This window comes from Halichoerus grypus, chromosome 8 (genome assembly GCF_964656455.1).
Source record: "Halichoerus grypus chromosome 8, mHalGry1.hap1.1, whole genome shotgun sequence".
Lineage (NCBI taxonomy): Eukaryota > Metazoa > Chordata > Mammalia > Carnivora > Phocidae > Halichoerus > Halichoerus grypus.
In genome coordinates, this window is record NC_135719.1 from 101597879 (window position 1) to 101616399 (window position 18521).

The 18521-nt window shown below is 36.3% G+C and overlaps 1 protein-coding gene across 3 annotated transcripts in view; it reads right to left on the reverse strand.

The window, feature by feature from the left end:
- MDGA2 (MAM domain containing glycosylphosphatidylinositol anchor 2) overlaps window positions 1–18521 on the reverse strand; it is a 797037-nt gene that overhangs the window by 45903 nt on the left and 732613 nt on the right. For all 3 annotated transcript variants that reach the window (XM_078053641.1, XM_078053640.1, XM_078053642.1), the window contains one exon: window positions 336–513. In XM_078053641.1, the coding sequence (XP_077909767.1) occupies window positions 336–513 (178 nt within the window). The remainder of the gene's footprint in view (window positions 1–335; window positions 514–18521) is intronic.

The window sequence follows — 18521 nt, forward strand, 5'->3', positions numbered from 1 at the left end:
TTCCGCCCACCAGGGAGCCCTAGGTGGGGCTCAATTGATCCCAGGACCCTGGGATCAATTAAGGCAGACACTTAACAACTGAGCCACCCAGGTGCCCCTACATTTCTACATTTAAATCAAATATTACAACTTATAATGATTAAGTTTTCTGGGTTTGTTTGTCTGCTGGGGTTTTTTGTTTGTTTGTTTGTTTGTTTTTTGGTCACTTGGCTGATGATCCAGAAGATCAATATGCTAAATTTTAGTTTTTTTCTAAATTTAATAGATAGTTGTAATGTACATATTCCAGACAGTTTAATATGCAAATAAATACTTTTAAATAAAAGACTACTTACCACTATATTTGATGACACGAATTGTTGAATCTCCTTCGCCAAATTTGGTGAGAGGAGTTAGTCGGACTTCATAAGCCTCTGGTTTAATTAGCTCAGTCAAGTTATATGTAATTAGTTCTCCTTTTTGAATATTTCCATTTATTTTAATCTCCTGTTCCCACCAACGCTGCTGTCCAGCCTGAAATCAAAAGAATTATGTAATAATATTCCCAGTATTTTCTTCAGAGATACTGTGTTCTAACAAAATGGGCAAAAAAGCATTCTGAAACTTTATTAAATAAGAAAATACATTATATGATTACATTTTATTAAAGTTCAAGTTTCTATAATAAGCAACAAATTCTGTAGATGTTTCCATGCAGATGTTTGCAGATAATTACCAAATTATCACAGAGTAGTTTGGCTGATTAAACAGGTTTAATATACCATTTTATTAAAAGTCAGAGGATAAAACAATAGTTTTGACTGCAGTCTCAATCCGGAGGTTTGAAGAGATATAAGTTTAACTACTTTTTTTATTCTTTTTTTAAGTTTTTATTTAAATTCCAGTTAACATAAAATGTAATATTAGTTTCAGGTGTACAATACAGTGATTCAGGGCTTCCATACATCACCTGGTGCTCATCATGACAAGTGCACTCCTTAATCCCCATCACCTATTCAAACCATCCTCCCACCCATCTCCCCCATGGTAACCATCAGTTTGTTCTCCATAGTTAAGAGTCTGTTTCCTGGTTTGCCTCTCTCTTTTTCCCCTTTGCTCATTTGTTTTGACTCTTAAATTCCACATATGAGTGAAATCATATGGTATTTGTCTTTCTCTGATTGACTTATTTCACTTAGCATAATGCTCTCTAGCTCCATCCATGTCATTGCAAATGGCAAGATTTCACTCTTTTTTATGGCTGAGTTAATATTTCATTGTATATATACCACATCTTCTTTATAGTCAACTGATCTTTGACAAATGAGCAAAGATAATACAGTGGAGCAAAAACAGTCTTTTCAGCAAACTGCAATGGAACACTGGGCGTCCACATGCAAAATATTGAATCTAAATCCAAACTTTATACTTCTCATGACATTTAACTGGAAATGATCACAGACTGACATGTAAAACATAAAACTACAAAATTCCTAGAAGATAACATAGGAGAAAAACTAGATGACTGTGGGCTTGGCAACAACTTTTTAGATACAATACCAAAAGTACAATCCATGAAAGAAATAGTTGATAAGCTGGACTTCTTTGAATTAAAAATTTCTACCCTACAAAAGATAGTATCAAGACAATTGGAAGAGAAGCACAGACTGGGAGAATATATGTGCAAAAGACACATCCAAAATACATAAACATCTCTCAAAATTCAACAATAAGAAAACAAATATCCCAGTTAAAAAATGGACCATGGATCTTAACAGAAAAGATGCTCCACATTGTATGTCATCATAGAAATACAAATTAAAACAATGAGATGCCACTGCATACCTATTAAAATAGTCAAAATCCAGAACACTGGCAACAACAAATGTTGATGGGGCTGTGGAGCAAAAGTAACTTTCATTCATCGATAATGGGAATGCAAAATGGTATAGTCAATTTGGAGGACAGTTTGGGTTTTGTTTTGTTTTTATTTACAAAACTAAACATACCTTTACCATATAACCAAGCAATTGTGTCCCTTAGTATTACATAAGGGAGCTGAAAACTTATGTCTGCACAAAAATCTGCCCATGAATGGATGTCTATAGCAGCTTTATTCATAATGGGCAAAACCTGGAAGCTACCAAGCTGTCCTTTAGTAGATGAATAGACAAAAAAACAGTGCCACAACCAGACGATGGCCTATTACATGTGCCAAAAAGAAATGAGTTATTAAGACATGAAAAGACAGAGCAAACTTAAATGCGTATACTAAGTGAAAGAAACCAATCTGAAAAGGCTATATAATGTATGATTCCAACTGCATGACATTCTGAAAAAGGTAAAACTATAGAGATAGTAAAAAGATCAGTGGTTGCCAGGACTTGGGGGGAGGGAGGGATATATAAGCTGAACACAGAGAATTTTAGGGACAGTGAAACTACTCTGTATGATGATACCATGGTGGATACATGTAATTATAAACCCACAGAACATACAACACCAAGAATGAACGCTAATGTAAATTATGGACTTTGGCTGATAATAATGGATCAGTGTAGGTTCATCAATTGTAACAAATGTACCACTCTGTTGGGGGATATTGTTACTGGTAGAGGCTATGTATGTGCTGGAGCAGGGGGTGTATGGGAAATCGTTGTACTTTCTGCTCAATATTACTATAAGCCTACAACTACTCTAAAAAAATGAAGTTTTAAAAAAAATCTATTGTGCCACTTCATCATTTTCTTTTATTTGCATACATTTTCAGTTTTCTTTTATTCATATAAGTAGTGTAAGTATAGTTGCCTTATAATATTTTTATATCTGAAGTCTATAGTATCCTTGTTCTTGGCACTTTTCTCTGTTTTATTTTGTTTATTTTTAAATGTGTGTTGATCATGTAACTAAAAATACTATGACTGGGGGTTCTTTGCTGCCTAGGACACAGTTAGAGATATACCTTTGTTTCTGACATCCTCCTAAGTGCATCAACAATATGGTTCACTTGTACTTTCGTTTTAAACCCTTTGGTGTCGGGGCGCCTGGGTGGCTCAGTCCTTTAGCGTCTGCCTTCGGCTCAGGTCATGATCCCAGGGTCCTGGGATCTAGCCCCGCGTTGGGCTCCCTGCTCAGCGGGAAGCCTGCTTCTCCCTCTCCCACTCCCCCTGCTTGTGTTCCCTCTCTCGCGGTGTCTCTCTCTGTCAAATAAATAAATATATATAAAAAAAAAATCTAAACCCTTTGGTGTCACGGATTAAAGTGGAGATGATCCCTTGCTTTAGGCAGACCTTGGGTTTTGATTCCTGTTTGATCACTACTACCAAACTATAAGACTCAAAGTTCAGGTTTGTCTGGGTTGGTGAGCAGCTGAAGGCAAAAGCAATTTGGGAGGGATATTCCAATTAAAATACTTTGTGTTTCCAGGGGCGCCTGGGTGGCTCAGTCGTTAAGCATCTGCCTTCGGCTCAGGTCATGATCCCAGCGTCCTGGGATCGAGCCCCACATCGGGCTCTCTGCTCTGCGGGAAGCCTGCTTCTCCTTCTCCCACTCCCCCTGCTTGTGTTCCCTCTCTCGCTGTGTCTCTCTCTGTCAAATAAATAAATAAAATAAAATAAAAAAAATACTTTGTGTTTCCATTTTTCCTTACATTTTTACCTGGTGATAGATATACACATACCTACTATATAATTAAATGTGCATATATATTTTTTCATATATTTACATATTTGCTTATTTTCTGAGGCTGAGTTAGTCTTAATTATATAGCCTAATCTGTTATATTTCTGGATATGTAAATCTCAAATACATGCAATTAACACAGGATAGAAAAATGACAAATAAAATTATGGAATAAAACAGAAAGCCCATGTCTATATTTGTGGGGTTGTTCACATAGAAGACAGAAAAGATTTATCATCCAACCGGTTATGTATATGGAAAAAACATGAATTTGATGTCTAGCTCACATCTTATACAGAAAAAGTCTCAGGAAGGGGAGCTTGGGTGGCTCAGTCCGTTAAGCATCTGCCTTCAGCTCAGGTCATGATCCCAGGGTCCTGGGATCGAGCCCCACATCGGGCTCCCTGCTCAACTGGGAGTCTGCTTCTCCCTCTCCCTCTGCCCCTTTGCCCCGCTTGTGTGCACATGCTCTCTCTCTCAAATGAATGAATAAAATCTTTTAAAAAAAAAAGAAAAAAGAGAAAAAGTCTCATGAAGGTCAAATGAGACTTAAATTTAAAAAGCAGAAGTTAAACTACTTAGAAAAAATACAGAAGAATGGCATCATGACTTCAAGTAAGATAGTGCTTTCCTAAACAGAATAGAAAAACACAATTAGTAAAGGAAAAGATTGATAAATTAGCCAATTTTAAATTTGAGATAAATATTAAATTTAAAATTTTGCTATAAAAAGTTCTCATCGGTGTTCCCCACTAAACAGCAAAAATAAAGGCAGATGTTTGAAGAAGATATTTAGAACATGTACAGCTAACTAGATTATATTAATACTTTTCTAACTCAGTAAGAAAAATAATTCAAGAGCAAAATCAGACTAATAGGAACAGGTATTTCATAGATGCAGAAACCCAAATAACTAATTAAAGTCTCAGCCTCACCATGTACCAAGAAAATGGAAATTAAAATCATAATACCATTTCCCATCATCAGATAAACAAAAACTTTTAAAATAACAATATTTGGGGCGCCTGGGTGGCTCAGTTGGTTAAGCGACTGCCTTCGGCTCAGGTCATGATCCTGGAGTCCCGGGATCGAGTCCCACATCGGGCTCCCTGCTCAGCAGGGAGTCTGCTTCTCCCTCTGACCCTCCTCCCTCTCATGCTCTCTGTCTCTCATTCTCTCTCTCTCAAATAAATAAATAAAATCTTAAAAAAAAAAAAACAATATTGAAGCTTGATGTAGATATAAAACAATGAGAATTTTTATGTGTCAAGAATAGGGAGGGTAAGTGGGAGGATGGGTAAGGCTTGACTCCACTTAACAAGTAAGGAGTTAGCTTGCAACAGTGTTACAGATAATTGGCAGAAGACTAGAGACAATTAGGTCAAAGGAACGGACTCAGGACACAGCGTACAGCAGAATCTTTACATTCACACTGGTTCCCCTTGTCTCCTAAATCCCACAGGGGGGATGCACAAGTGCCCACATGGATTTTGCTCGTGCCTTGGGTTCGTATCACAGCTGGGGGATGCTGAGCTTAAAAAAGCTTAGTATCTCTTTCTCTTTTTCCCCCTTTGCTCATTCATTTTGTTTCTTAAATTCTACCTATGAGAGATACGAGAAATATCATGGGGTATTTGTCTTTCTCTGACTGACTTATTTCGCTTAGCATAATACTCTCTAGCTTCAAACCAAGAAACAGACTCCTAACACTAGAGAACAAACTGATGGTTACCAGAGGGGAGAAGAGTGGGGGGGACAGGTTAACAAGGTGATGGGGATTAAGGAGGCACTTGCTGTGATGAGCACTGGGGGCTGTATGGAAGTGTTGAATCACTGTATTGTACACCTGAAACTAATATGTCTGTAATGTTAACTAACTAGAATTTAAATAAAAACTTTAAAAAAGAAACCTTAATATTTTATGACTGACAGTAACAAAACCTGCTCAAGCATTACTGAAGAGGGAAACGTTATATTTATTATACTGGACGTTAAACAGACTTTCCTCTGCTCTAAAGGGAGACAATATCTCTGTTTGCTAAGGATGCTTGCTCTACAAAGGACCTTGAAAAGATAGGCTGGAATAAAAAGACAGTTAGTGCTTCTGCATACATGATATGCAAAAAAGCAAGACATCCGTGGGAAATTGTCTTCTAAAAATATAGCCTTGATGACTACGAAAACTGAAGAGCAATTTGGCAATAAAAACAATATTACAATGAGAACAGATAAACTCTTGCATTTGTACACATGCAAACAGAAATAGTCATGGCATAGAAAACACAGAAAATGATCTAAACCTCAATAAGAGATAAAATAATAAAATTGTAGACTCCTCATAAAATGTAATACAAAATTTAGTATGAAAAATGAACCTAAGCTATATGCATCATCATGGACCAATTTCACAAAAGTAATATTGAGCTAAACTTAATTTTGAAACAGGCATATTATAAAAATCAAATTCAGAGTATATATTTTGAAGAGGGATGCATAGATATGTATTGGGTATAAAGAAATGCAAAACCTAGTAAATACTAAGTTCAAAATACTGGTCAGGTGGGTTAGGAGAGCACCAAAAGAAGATGCAATTGTGAGGGGTAAACAAAGGAGTTCACTCTATTTGGTGATTTTTTTGTTTCTTTAGATTGGTAATAGATATACAAATTATGATGATATTATTTTTGTGCATGCTTGAAATATTTCTCTTTGTTTTTCAAAGAAAGGACTGTAAAATAAAAGTTAGAGATAGGCAATAGTGTTGTCCCGTGTTGTTTCCTACATCTGCATCTGTGGCTACTCCTTCTCCCTTTCTTGCTGGGCTGCTTTGCCTTTTCCCGAGTTCTGAATGTTGATGGTCTCTAGAGCTTTCTATGCTGTGTTTTTTGATACTCTCTATCAGTGGTTCTCACATTTAAGCATGCAGGAGAATGATGGGACAATCTTTTTAAACAAGTCTTAAGTACCAGTGTTTCTGTTTTAATAAGGTCTAGTTCAAAATATAATTTTTCAATGAGTTTAGAAATATAATTTTTAAAAACCACCTCTTCCTTTATAAGACAATTTATTATTTAATTAATTTTTTAAGATTTATTTATTTATAATTTTTATTTATTTTTAAAAAGATTTTAGTTATTTATTTGAGAGAGAGAGAGAGCACGAGTGGGGGGAGGGGCAAAGGGAGAGGGAGAAGCACACTCCCCGCTGAGCAGGGAGCCCACTGCGGGGCTCGATCCCAGGACGCTGGGATCATGACCTGAGCCAAAGGCAGATGCTTAACTGACTGAGCCATCCAGGTGCCCCTAAGATTGATTGGTTGATTGATTTTTGGGGGTGGGGGAGAATGTGAGTAGGGGAGGGGCAGAGGGAGAAGGAGAGAGAATCTCCTGCAGACTCCCCTGCTGAGAATGGAGCTTCACGTAGGACTTGATCTCAGAACCCTGGGATCATGGCCTAAGCTGAAACCAAGAGTCAATGCTTAACCCACCAAGCCACCCAGGTGCCCCAGGCAATTTATTTTGTATTTTTACATTTTTTTAGAGAGGGAGAGAGGGATGTGTAGGGACAGAGGTAGAGGGAAAGAGAGAATCTTAAGCAGGTTCCCCTCCTAGCATGGAGCCCCATGCTCCTGAGCCAAAATCAAGAATCAGATTTGATTTATTTATTTATAATTTTTATTTATTTTTAAAAAGATTTTAGTTATTTATTTGAGAGAGAGAGAGAGAGAGAGAGCACGAGTGGGGGGAGGGGCAGAGGGAGAGGGAGAAGCACACTCCCCGCTGAACCAAATCAAGAGCCACCCAGGTGCCCCTACAAGGCAATTTAGATGCCGATGGTCCTGGAGCTACGTTTGGTGAGGCACAGCTCAGTGTTGCCAGACCACCTCTTTGACACCAGTAGCTTCTTCTAACAGCTCTACATTGATTAGTGCCTAACTTGCATCTTTAAGTCCAGTTAAAAACAAAAATAATAAAAACAAAAACCAAAAACCACTATATCTATTAGTCCTCATATGTACCAAGCACTACGTTAACTGTATTATACTTACTATATTTAATCTAGCACAACCCCTAGTAAGTAGAAACTAATACTAGCCTTGTTTTACAAATAAGGAAACTGAGGCAGAGAGAAGTTAATATAACTCTTCTAAGGTCATGTTGCCAGAGAGTAGCAGCTGCAAAATTTGGCTACACCCAAAATGACTCTTTCACTCACCACTTTTTCCTTGCTTCCCCAGAATTTATTGTTCCTTTACTTTTTTTTTTTTTTACCAGAGCCTTTATTTATTTAGGTGCAATACACTTATAGTACTTTTTTTGCAAATAGATTATAAGCCAGAAACAATTTCTTAATAATTTTTATACCTGCAGTATCTGGTCATTAACTTGATAAAGATGTGATCAGATTAAATTCTAGCATGTAGTGTATATTTAACTGGCCTCCAAGAGATGCAGCAGGAAATCCAACTTACCGATAACCACATACAATCACTGAATTTACATACATGGGTAAAAATGGACATAAAACTTAATTGCACAGAAAAGTACTTTACTCATGCATAGTTGATACTAGACACCACAAAGGTCCTATTAGTTCTGGAGGCCAAGTATTCTATAAAATAATAGAATGTAAATGACAATTTCTTTCATTGCTTTTAGATTTTTAACTAAAAGCAAAGTACTATTATATCAGAAGATAGATAAAAGTACTTTAAAAATACAAAAATATATACAGACTGATTTGATATTTAACTATTGTCTAAGGACAAGAAAGTTTAAGCAAGGTGTACTTTTCTGGATGTTAATATAAGTTCAAAACCGCTCAATATTTGTCGTATATCCCAAGGGAGGATTGTAGGTATTCTGTTGTTATAATGAGATGCTCTCCTCAAGTAATTTTAGTTGGCAGATACAATGATGTTGTTACTTATTACAAATTCTAGAGTACATAACTTCATATGTGTATTAAAAAAGCAATAACTTTGATTCCAAGTCTTTAATTTTAAAGCTGTAATGAAAGTATATACTTCAGCAGTTGAGGAATAAGCAATTAAGTATTTCATACTGTATCTCAGTGAGCTGTGCAAAACGTAAAAATGTGAAATTAAATCCAGTGTTTGCCCATACACAAAAGAAAATGCAACATTAGTCCACTGTTTGGAGGTAATACCACAAAACCCTCAGAGAACGTGGCACCCCAACCGTGAGTGTACCCCATACGCATGTTCATATGAAAGCAATGTGTTAAAAAATTCTTACCATTTCAAGTTTTTAAAACAATTTCCATTTAACTTTTACTTTTCCTAAGGGATACACTCCTTTCAAATGATTTAGGGAATGGCCTCAAAACCTAGAAATCCCCTACAATGAAGCATTTTATTAAAGGCTGTGATTTACTGTTTTTACCACAGAAGATAGCTAAAAAGTTATTGTTGAAAAGGTTTCAGAAGGAAAAAAACATATTAATTTTTTTTAAAGATTTTATTTATTTATTTGACAGAGAGACACAGCGAGAGAGGGAACACAAGCAGAGGGAGTGGGAGAGGGAGAAGCAGGCTTCCCGCGGAGCAGGGAGCCCGATGCTGGGCTCGAACCCAGGACCCTGGGATCATGACCTTAGCTGAAGGCAGATGCCTAATGACTGAGCCACCCAGGCCCCTTTTTTTAGTTTTAAAAGGAACAAAATTAGCTCCTTTAAGTAGAAGTCTGCAATGAATTCTGAAATGTGGCTGAGGAGGGGGAAGCTGCTGTCTTGTCCTTTTGGACATAAATCTCTTTCAGCATGATAATGAACTCCAATGAAAGATACTGTGTAAGTGAGAACCTAAAGGAGAAGAGAGAGTACACCAATTGAATATAAGACATATACATGGTTTATACCATTTATTTTGATGTAACCTATAAGAAAGATACTGCTAGGGGCCCCTGGGTGGCTCAGTCCATTAAGTATCTGCCCTTGGCTCAGGTTGTGATCTCAGGGTCCTGGGATGGAGCCAGTCATCGGGGCTCCCTGCTCAGCAGGGAGTCTCCCTCTCCCTCTGCCTCTCCCCCTTTCTCGTGCTCTCTCTCTCAAATAAATAAATTAAAAATCTTAAAAAAAAAAGATACTGATACATCCATTTAATTGGAAACTTCCATTCATGTTTACCAGCTACACTGCTAGTAAAAATAACAGCTGATGTTAAAAACCCAGGTATTACATACCCTAAATCACATACTCTTATGATTATCCCACAGAGTCTAAACTAGCTAAGATAACATTTTGATGAGTTAAAAGCCAGATGCCTTATAGCCTCAAATAAAGGTGACATGGGCTTTAAGATGCACTATTATTTTAGTAACACCTTAGGGAATGAAGGGTTAACAAATAACGTGGCATTAAATGTACCTTATTTCTATTTTCTACTAATTATAGTATATATTTATCCTTTAATTACATACTCTTTCTTCCTTCATTTGTACAAATTTGAGTCTTATTCTTTTCAGACTCAGTATGAAATCTTTTGAATTAGGGACACTTTTTCAACACCCTTGAAATATTTGGTTTTTCAGACTTTGCTCAAGAATATTAATGCCTTTGGAAGTGACAGTACATTCTTTTAGATATACAGATGTTTAATAGTTCTTGTCTGCCATTCCTCTTCGGAAGCTAGCATGATTTTTCTTAATTGAATCATGTTTAGTGAAAGTTACATAGCTTTGTTTGAAAGCTAGGCTGAAGCTTTCAGCAGACTGGTTTGTAACTAGTCCTTCAACAAATTGCATCAGGATCTACTGACTGAAGATACTGTGTTGTCTTCTGAGGTATGTGGGCAGCACCTACTGCTTTTCATTGCATTTCCATTGTTACAAATGGGATAGGTCATTGCCAAGTACATAGTAGTTTTTGTCTCTTGGTATATATCACACTGCAATAGTAAAGGCTTTTTAGAAAGTATGTAGGGATCCGTGTTTAAATCAGAATTCAAAGAATGCCAATAATGCAACTGTGGTAACAATCAGATTGACAGGAATCTATACAGAGCAAAGTCTGTATCTGGATAGACTATACCGTCTTCTAAATTACTTCCTCTATTGCCTAAATGCTGGCAAGTTCATTTTAATAACTACCATATAATGGATTCCAAATATGGAACATTAGGAAGGTGGAGTGGGGAGACAATTGAGGAATTATAGCAGTACTATCTTTCAATACAGATGGCCTTGTATTTCATTGTAATCTTATTTGGTAAAAATTGAGAACAGCCATAATGGCACTAAAATCTTTTGACTTGAAAATATATTCTCATAATTTAACATAAGTAATGCATGTATTTATGTATATTTTAATTTCAGATTTATTCATAAACAAAATAACAGATGCTACTTAATAGTGACCTCAGTTAATAATTGGTTAATAACTTATTTTAGGAACGTGATTTAAGTAATTATTGTTTACCGATATGATGAACGTAATAATTTTGAAGACGATGGAGAAACATGGGAAATGTCTAAGATCATGTAGCAGAGTGCAAAATGTAAACAATATGACTGTGGTTGTATAAAATACATAAACCTAATGAAAGGTTATGCAAAATAAGAACAGCTGTTTTAGGTAGTGAGATTCTGCATGATTAAAAATTCTTTTGATATTATATTAACTGGTAGTAGGGACAACTAACACTATATGATATCTGGGAAATCTGATTCCAAAGGGTGGGGTTCAGAATAATGTAACAGCATATAATTGAGGAGTAGTAGATAGCTACATTCACTAGCAATTAGAGAAAGTGTAGATTTCATAATTTGTTCTAGAAATTGACTATTATTTATATTTCAATTAAAAGAATTTTGCTTTACCTCATTCCGATGATGAAAAACTAATTCTTTTTTTTTCTTGAAAAACGGATTCTTGACATTCAAGTTAAATTCAATATGTTTAAGATTTGAACTTGATAACTCAGATTTTAAGCCCAATCACTTGGAGTACCGAGTACTACCTGGGGGAGGTAATTAAACCCATTCCCTAGTTGAAGTGCTTCTGGCATGAGTAGTGAAGAGGATGCCTCTTGTTTAGATTATCCTGTTTCCTATTGATCTGCTCTCAGACTTAGTCAATTTCACTTGGTCTTCCTTGTCCTCTACTAGCATCTTTTGCTTATATCCCGAAACTGCCTTGGCCTCTGGGTCAGCATTTCTATTCAGCCTGCATCTTTGGCAAAGCACAGGTTCTTTGGGTCTAAGCACTATCTCTGCCCTTTCTCAGAGGTTTGGTAAATCTTGACTGCTTCCCCAGCGCCACAATGAAGCAAAAGACTAGCCAGGCCCTGGGACCTGAAAATCGGACTCAGTCTGGGCTATTGTGCTACTCCAGGGCTCACCCTGCCAGAACCCAGGGCTTCCAGACCATTCTTTTTGGGCTACACACTGGGAGGCGAGCATAGCCTTACTGACCCACGTAGGTTATAGGTGCCTTTCTCAGGGAATGTTTAGGACTTATTCTATTGCTCTTCTCTTACTTATTCTATAATAGTCCTCGTGCCTGGGGATTCTGTGTATTTGCATTGGAATTTCTTCCAGTGTTTTTATTCCCGACATAAAAGCTTTGGAACTCAACACTTTTTTCCCTCAACTACCTCCTGCCCACTTCACTACCACAACTTCCATCTGATTTAAAGCTTAGGCTTTCAAGGCCACTGTTTTTGCTTAGATTTTATAAAATCTATTCAAAGCTCATTTGCCATCTTTTTAATTTTTGGCTAGTGGGTCTGTCTTCACGTTCTTGGAAAGTGTCTTCACATTCATGGACCATAACTTCAGGATTCTCTGTTGTAACTTTAAATAATAATGGAGCAATTGATTAAAAAAAAAGGATTACAAAAATTTTAAAAATTTTAAAATATTTCAAATTCCCAACTGTCCTTTTGCAATCAAAGTTTTTAACTTACATGATAAACTAATGTCAAGGAGTATTAGAAAGACACTGCATTTAGCTTTGAGTGTCTTGAAAGTTATTCCCTACAGGTTTTCTGATTTAAATTCCTTACCATAATAGCTACCTGATTACAAAACAAAGAAAAGACCAAAACAACTCTCAGGTAAAGAAAACATTGAATGGGTCCACAGCTTCAGTGAATTTTAGTCTTTCATGCAGTTTGCTAAGTTTTCTTTCCTTGTCTACCTAATGAGCCACTCACTGCTCTTGTAGGGATGTGAGCTGGAGATTTGGCAGTCTCTGGAAAATATCATTGTTATATAAATGAAAGACCTTGTAAATATATTTCAAGGATGATTAAAAAAATGAGAACTAAACATTAGGCACATAGAACAAAGACTTCAGTGACAACCAAATGAAACATTCTTGCTCAATGACCTTAGAAATGGAAGAAATAGTAGAAGAAAAATAGAGTCCCAAACTTTCTAAATATATTAAGAGTTTTATGACTTAAAGTTAAAAATGTAGTTCCAGAAAAAATAAGACAAATATTAGAATAGAACTTTGAATAAAAGGAGGCCTTTTAGCTCCCTGAAAAAAATGTAGTTTCTGTGATAGCTAAACACTGAGTGAAGGGGTTGAAACAAAGACTAGCATTTTATACAGTCTTAACTATTTAGTGTATATCTTTTATGTGACTTAACTTTACATTCCCAATGTAACCTTTTAAAATATATTAGAAGGGGTGCCTGGGTGGCTCAGTCATTAAGCGTCTGCCTTCAGCTCAGGTCATGATCCCAGGGTCCTGGGATCGAGCCCAGCATCGGGCTCCCTGATCCACAGGAAGCCTGCTTCTCCCTCTCCCACTCCCCCTGCTTGTGTTCCCTCTCTCGCTGTGTCTCCCTCTGTCAAATAAATAAAGTCTTTAGAAAAAATAAATAAAATATATTAGAAGAATTACATGAGAATATTATTAAATAGCTAATATTTATTGAGTGACTACAATCTGTTCTAAACATTGTAGTTATTAATTTAATCCCAAGTAATTCAATGAGGTAGTTAAATAATTACCATTCAATTTTAATTAACTTTAAATCCATGTTACTCTATTTTCACCTATTCTAGTACCATGTGTAGAATTACTGTTTCTAAAAATAAAAGCTCAAAAAGTAAAATAATGAGGGGCGCCTGGGTGGCTCAGATGGTTAAGCGTCTGCCTTCGGCTCAGGTCATGATCCCAGGGTCCTGGGATCGAGTCCCACATCGGGCTCCCGGCTCAGCAGGGAGCCTGCTTCTCCCTCTGACCCTCTCCCCTCTCATGCTGTTTCTCTCTCGCTCGCTATCTAAAAAATAAATAAATAAAATCTTTAAAAAAAAAAAAAAGTAAAATAATGAAAGAGGAGAGAAAAAGAATAAATATGGTATCTCAGAAGACATACAGAACAGACTAAATGTTCAAATGAATCTTGCCCACTTTCTTTTCCCACCACTGGCAGGAACATTTTGGAGCCTTTGTAACATACAAGGCATTTGAAAGGTAATTGCTAACATTTAGCTTAGGGAATGCTCAAGGAAACATTTTTGTTTTTTTAACTTTGCAGAACGCATTTATCTTAGGTTATATGAATAATGTTTTTTCTCTGAACCCCAAACAGAAATAGACCCATATACAGAGAACAAGCTGGTGGTTGCCAGAAGGGAGGGGGCTGGGCAAAATAGGTACAAGGGAGTGGGAGGCAGAGGCATCCAGTTAGGGAATGAATGTCACCGGAAGGAAAGGCACAGCATAGGGAATATAGTCAATGGTGCTATAATAGCACTGAATGGTGACAGATGGGAGCCACAATTGTGGTGAGTATAGCATAATATATAGAGTTTTGCAAACACTATGTTGAACACCTGAAACTAATGTAACATTGTATGTCAACTAGACTTCAATAAGAAAGAAAGAAAAGGGCAGGGGAGGGAAGGGGAGGGGAGAGGGGAGGGGGAAGGGGAGGGGAGAGGGGAGGGGGGAGGGGAGAGGGGAGAGGGAGGGGAGGGGAAGGGGAGAGGGGAGGGAGAGGAAGGGGAGGGGAGGGGAAGGGGAGAGGGGAGGGAGAGGAAGGGGAGGGGAGGGGAAGGGGAGAGGGGAGGGAGAGGAAGGGGAGCGGGAGGGGAGAGGGAAGGGAGAGAAAGGGAAGGGGGAAGGGAGGGAAGGAAAGGGAAGGAAAAGAAAAGAAAGAAAGAAAGTATTATTTTATGTTTTCTGGAGTTACTTAGTAATAACTTTAATGATGAATTATAATCATGATTGTGTAAATATTAATAACACAGTTTAGACTCGTGATTTGGTAGACTTTAAAAGATTTGATGTATAAGGGGCGCCTGGGTGGCTCAGTCATTAAGCGTCAGGTCATGATCCCAGGGTCCCGGGATCGAACCCCGCATCAGGCTCCCTGCTCAGCGGGAAGCCTGCTTCTCCCTCTCCCACTCCCCCTGCTTGTGTTCCTTCTCTCGCTGTGTATCTCTCTGTCAGATAAATAAATAAAATCTTAAAAAAAAAAAAGATTTGATGTACAATGGATAGAGCATATGAGGGTCAAGATTAGATAAATCTTGATGTGATAATTAAATGATCTTTCTTCAGTTTATAAAAAATAAGTTATTTTGGTTTAACTAATAGAACTTATGCATAATTCCAATAACTACCATTTCATCAAAATAGTTGCACCCAAAGCTTTCCCTGATTATTGGACATTTTTTGATAATGAGACTTCTTCTCTTTATAGTATAATTATAATAAAATTTTTAAGGCAAAAATGGAACAAAATTTGAATGTTTGATAAAGTTCTTATGTAGACTTAAACAAGCACATGTGTTATTGTGTAGCAGAACTGAATATAGGTGGTTCTGACTCAAAAAAATTGTCAGTTTGGTCACAGTCAGGCTAACATATCTTTACCTGAGGGAAAATGCCCCATTATTAGAAACATGAATTTTCAAGACACAAGCAGTGACTTCGTTAAAAATGGAGTATAAACTTCATTTAAGGAACATGAAATAATATTCATTTTTAAATATAAAAATGTAGTTACAGTCATTCATATTTCAACAGTATAATTAAATTTCTAGGAAGAAATCTGACAACTACAGTGTTCTTTATGTAGAAATTAAGAAACTAATTGCAAATATAAGGTTATTTAAAGATTCTCATCTGTATTTTTTGTACAAATCATTCTAAAATAGGCTCCCTCCCATTCATTGTGACCCCGGCTAGTGGGGTGCCTACACGGTAACTTCTGTGTAGTATATCCCTTAATTCCACCACCAGACACCAGGAAAGCTGATACTTCCAAAGTACATTTGATTAATCTTCCACAGTTTATGGAATTACAGTTTGGGAGAGCGGTTGAGAATACTCAAAGTATTTTTGTCTACTAAGAAAAGTAAAAAAACAATAGCTACCAAATTTTGAGGACTTTTTGAGGACTCACTATTTCCAGGTATTGCACTGAATATTCTACATGTTATTTTTAATTTGATTTTTATAAAAATCCAATGAGATTAGTATTCTTATCCTTATTTCCTTAGTCAAGGAAACTTAAAGAACTGATAAACTTTCCCAGGACACATAGCTAGTAAGTAAGTAGCAAGAGAGGAAAAAGAAACCCAATATTGTCCAATTTCAAGGCTACTTTCCTAATCTTAATCACTAATCTCCACTTCCTATTATTATATAATTATATTATACATTATATTAAATGTGTTGCTTTCACAAGTTTTTCTGACCAATGTGCATTTTATTCACATTCCCTTAGAACAGGGATAAAGGACTTTTACACTAGGGAGGGCCTAATTACGTTGAACTGAATTACACAGCAATGCCGTGACAGATTTGAGATAACAAATCTATCTTCAGGAGAAGGGTTAGTTATACAAAAAGCTTTTGATTTTGTGAGTCCTGACAGTTTAAGACAATGCAGATTCTGCCTCTGAATTTTATTTCAGGACTCCAGTGAATGTGTGCTCTGGCTGGGCTGAGTTCTGTGATCATAACTGTTATATAAATCATTAAGTGACGGGGTATTTCATATGGCCTTGGGAAAGAATTTGCGTGTATTTCTGGCATATCCCCTCCACCATGAATTTATTACTTTCATGTGTTAAAACAAAACATCAACATTGAGAACCACCCAAAAGACCATGTATAACAGTAAAAATAATCATTCTTTAGCAGGTAATGATAGATTACTATGGAAGAAAAACTGGTTTCCTATCAAGTTTGGAAATAACACAGTCTAATTATTTTCTTGCCATGCTTGGATCAGCAGGTGAAAGGACACCTCAGCCTAAAGATTAATTCATTATAGATTTCAACCTTAATAAATTAGAATTAAGCAGCTTAGCATCTTTCTTCATAAGTTACTGTTTCTAGAATGTACAAATAGATCAGTATTTAGGGTTTTGATTCTGGCATTTCATTTTGGCATTTCTTTGATATAAAGAGATCATAATCACTTCCTTCAGTTACTTTTGTGGATAACCTGGTGTTGCTGCTTTACATCTGTAAGATATTTTACTTCTGCTATGTTCTGGGTTTATTACTAATAGTTTTATATTTTGATCCTATAAATGTTACCTGACTTTCCATATCTCATCAACAATTTCTTCTTTTAACTGAATTCCTTGCTTCTAGTAAATTCTGATTCCTACCCATCCTACCTATTGCCACCAAAGTAATTTAATTTTATTTTCCTGCTTAAATAGGCTGAGTGATTACTCTTTTGTAATATTGTTTAAAATAATAGCTAACATTATTGAGCACACAGTATGTACTTTGACAAATTATTCAATTTAACTTGGTTGAAATCTATAATGTCCCTATGAATATATTCTAAGTTTTCTTAGACTATTTTAGCTTCATACAACTTAAATAGATACCCACTTGGGCGATCAATTTGACACTCCAGGAGAAGCCTCAGGTTAATATGTTTTCATAAACTTTATATAATAGAAAATAATGATATAAAAATTTAAATGTATTGGTGTATTATAGCCTTAATTCAATTATTGACAATGATAAAAAGTCTTAATCATCAAAATGTTCTCAAATTAAAGGCTTAGAAGAAAAAACAGTAAAACAAGCAATGCTTACACAGATGTATAAATAGAGATTAGCATATCTTACTGTATTTTGGATTTAAAAAATGTCAGTAATATTCTCTTTTCACCGGGAAACATTACACAACTTCATTGACTGATACATTTATTTATTCATTCAAACTCACCTAACCAGGTTGGCACAAAAAAAAACAGTAACAATGAGGAACCAAGCGGAGTAATTTCTTTTTATATTGTATCAGTGTTAAATTGAGACTGGAAGGGTGAGTGGACAACAATATCGAAGTGTTATATAAAATATAAATAAATATATAAATATATATTTATAAATATATATATAAATATAAATAAAAAACAGTTTAAATATAATTTCAAACTGTGCAGTTTTTTTCTGAGCCTTAGAAAATTTAGATTTGAAATTTTCTTACATATGAAGTCTTATTTTCTAGTGATTTTATGGCCAATGAGATACAACACTTTTCTTTTTTTTTTTTTTTTTTTTTTTTAATTTTATTTATTTATTTGAGAGAGAGAATGAGATAGAGATAGAGAGAGAGCATGAGACGGGGGAGGGTCAGAGGGAGAAGCAGACTCCCTGCCGAGCAGGGAGCCCGATGCGGGACTCGATCCTGGGACTCCAGGATCATGACCTGAGCCGAAGGCAGTCGCTTAACCAACTGAGCCACCCAGGCGCCCTTTACAACACTTTTCTTAGTGAAAAAAATAGAGCCGTGTCACTGGAACTGCTACTTTCTACCATTTCCAGTCCCCTGGCTCTTTAGCAAGAGAAGCCAGCTTTTAGGACTGCTAAGTTTCTGGCCTCCCTTTAAACAAGATGTGGTCGT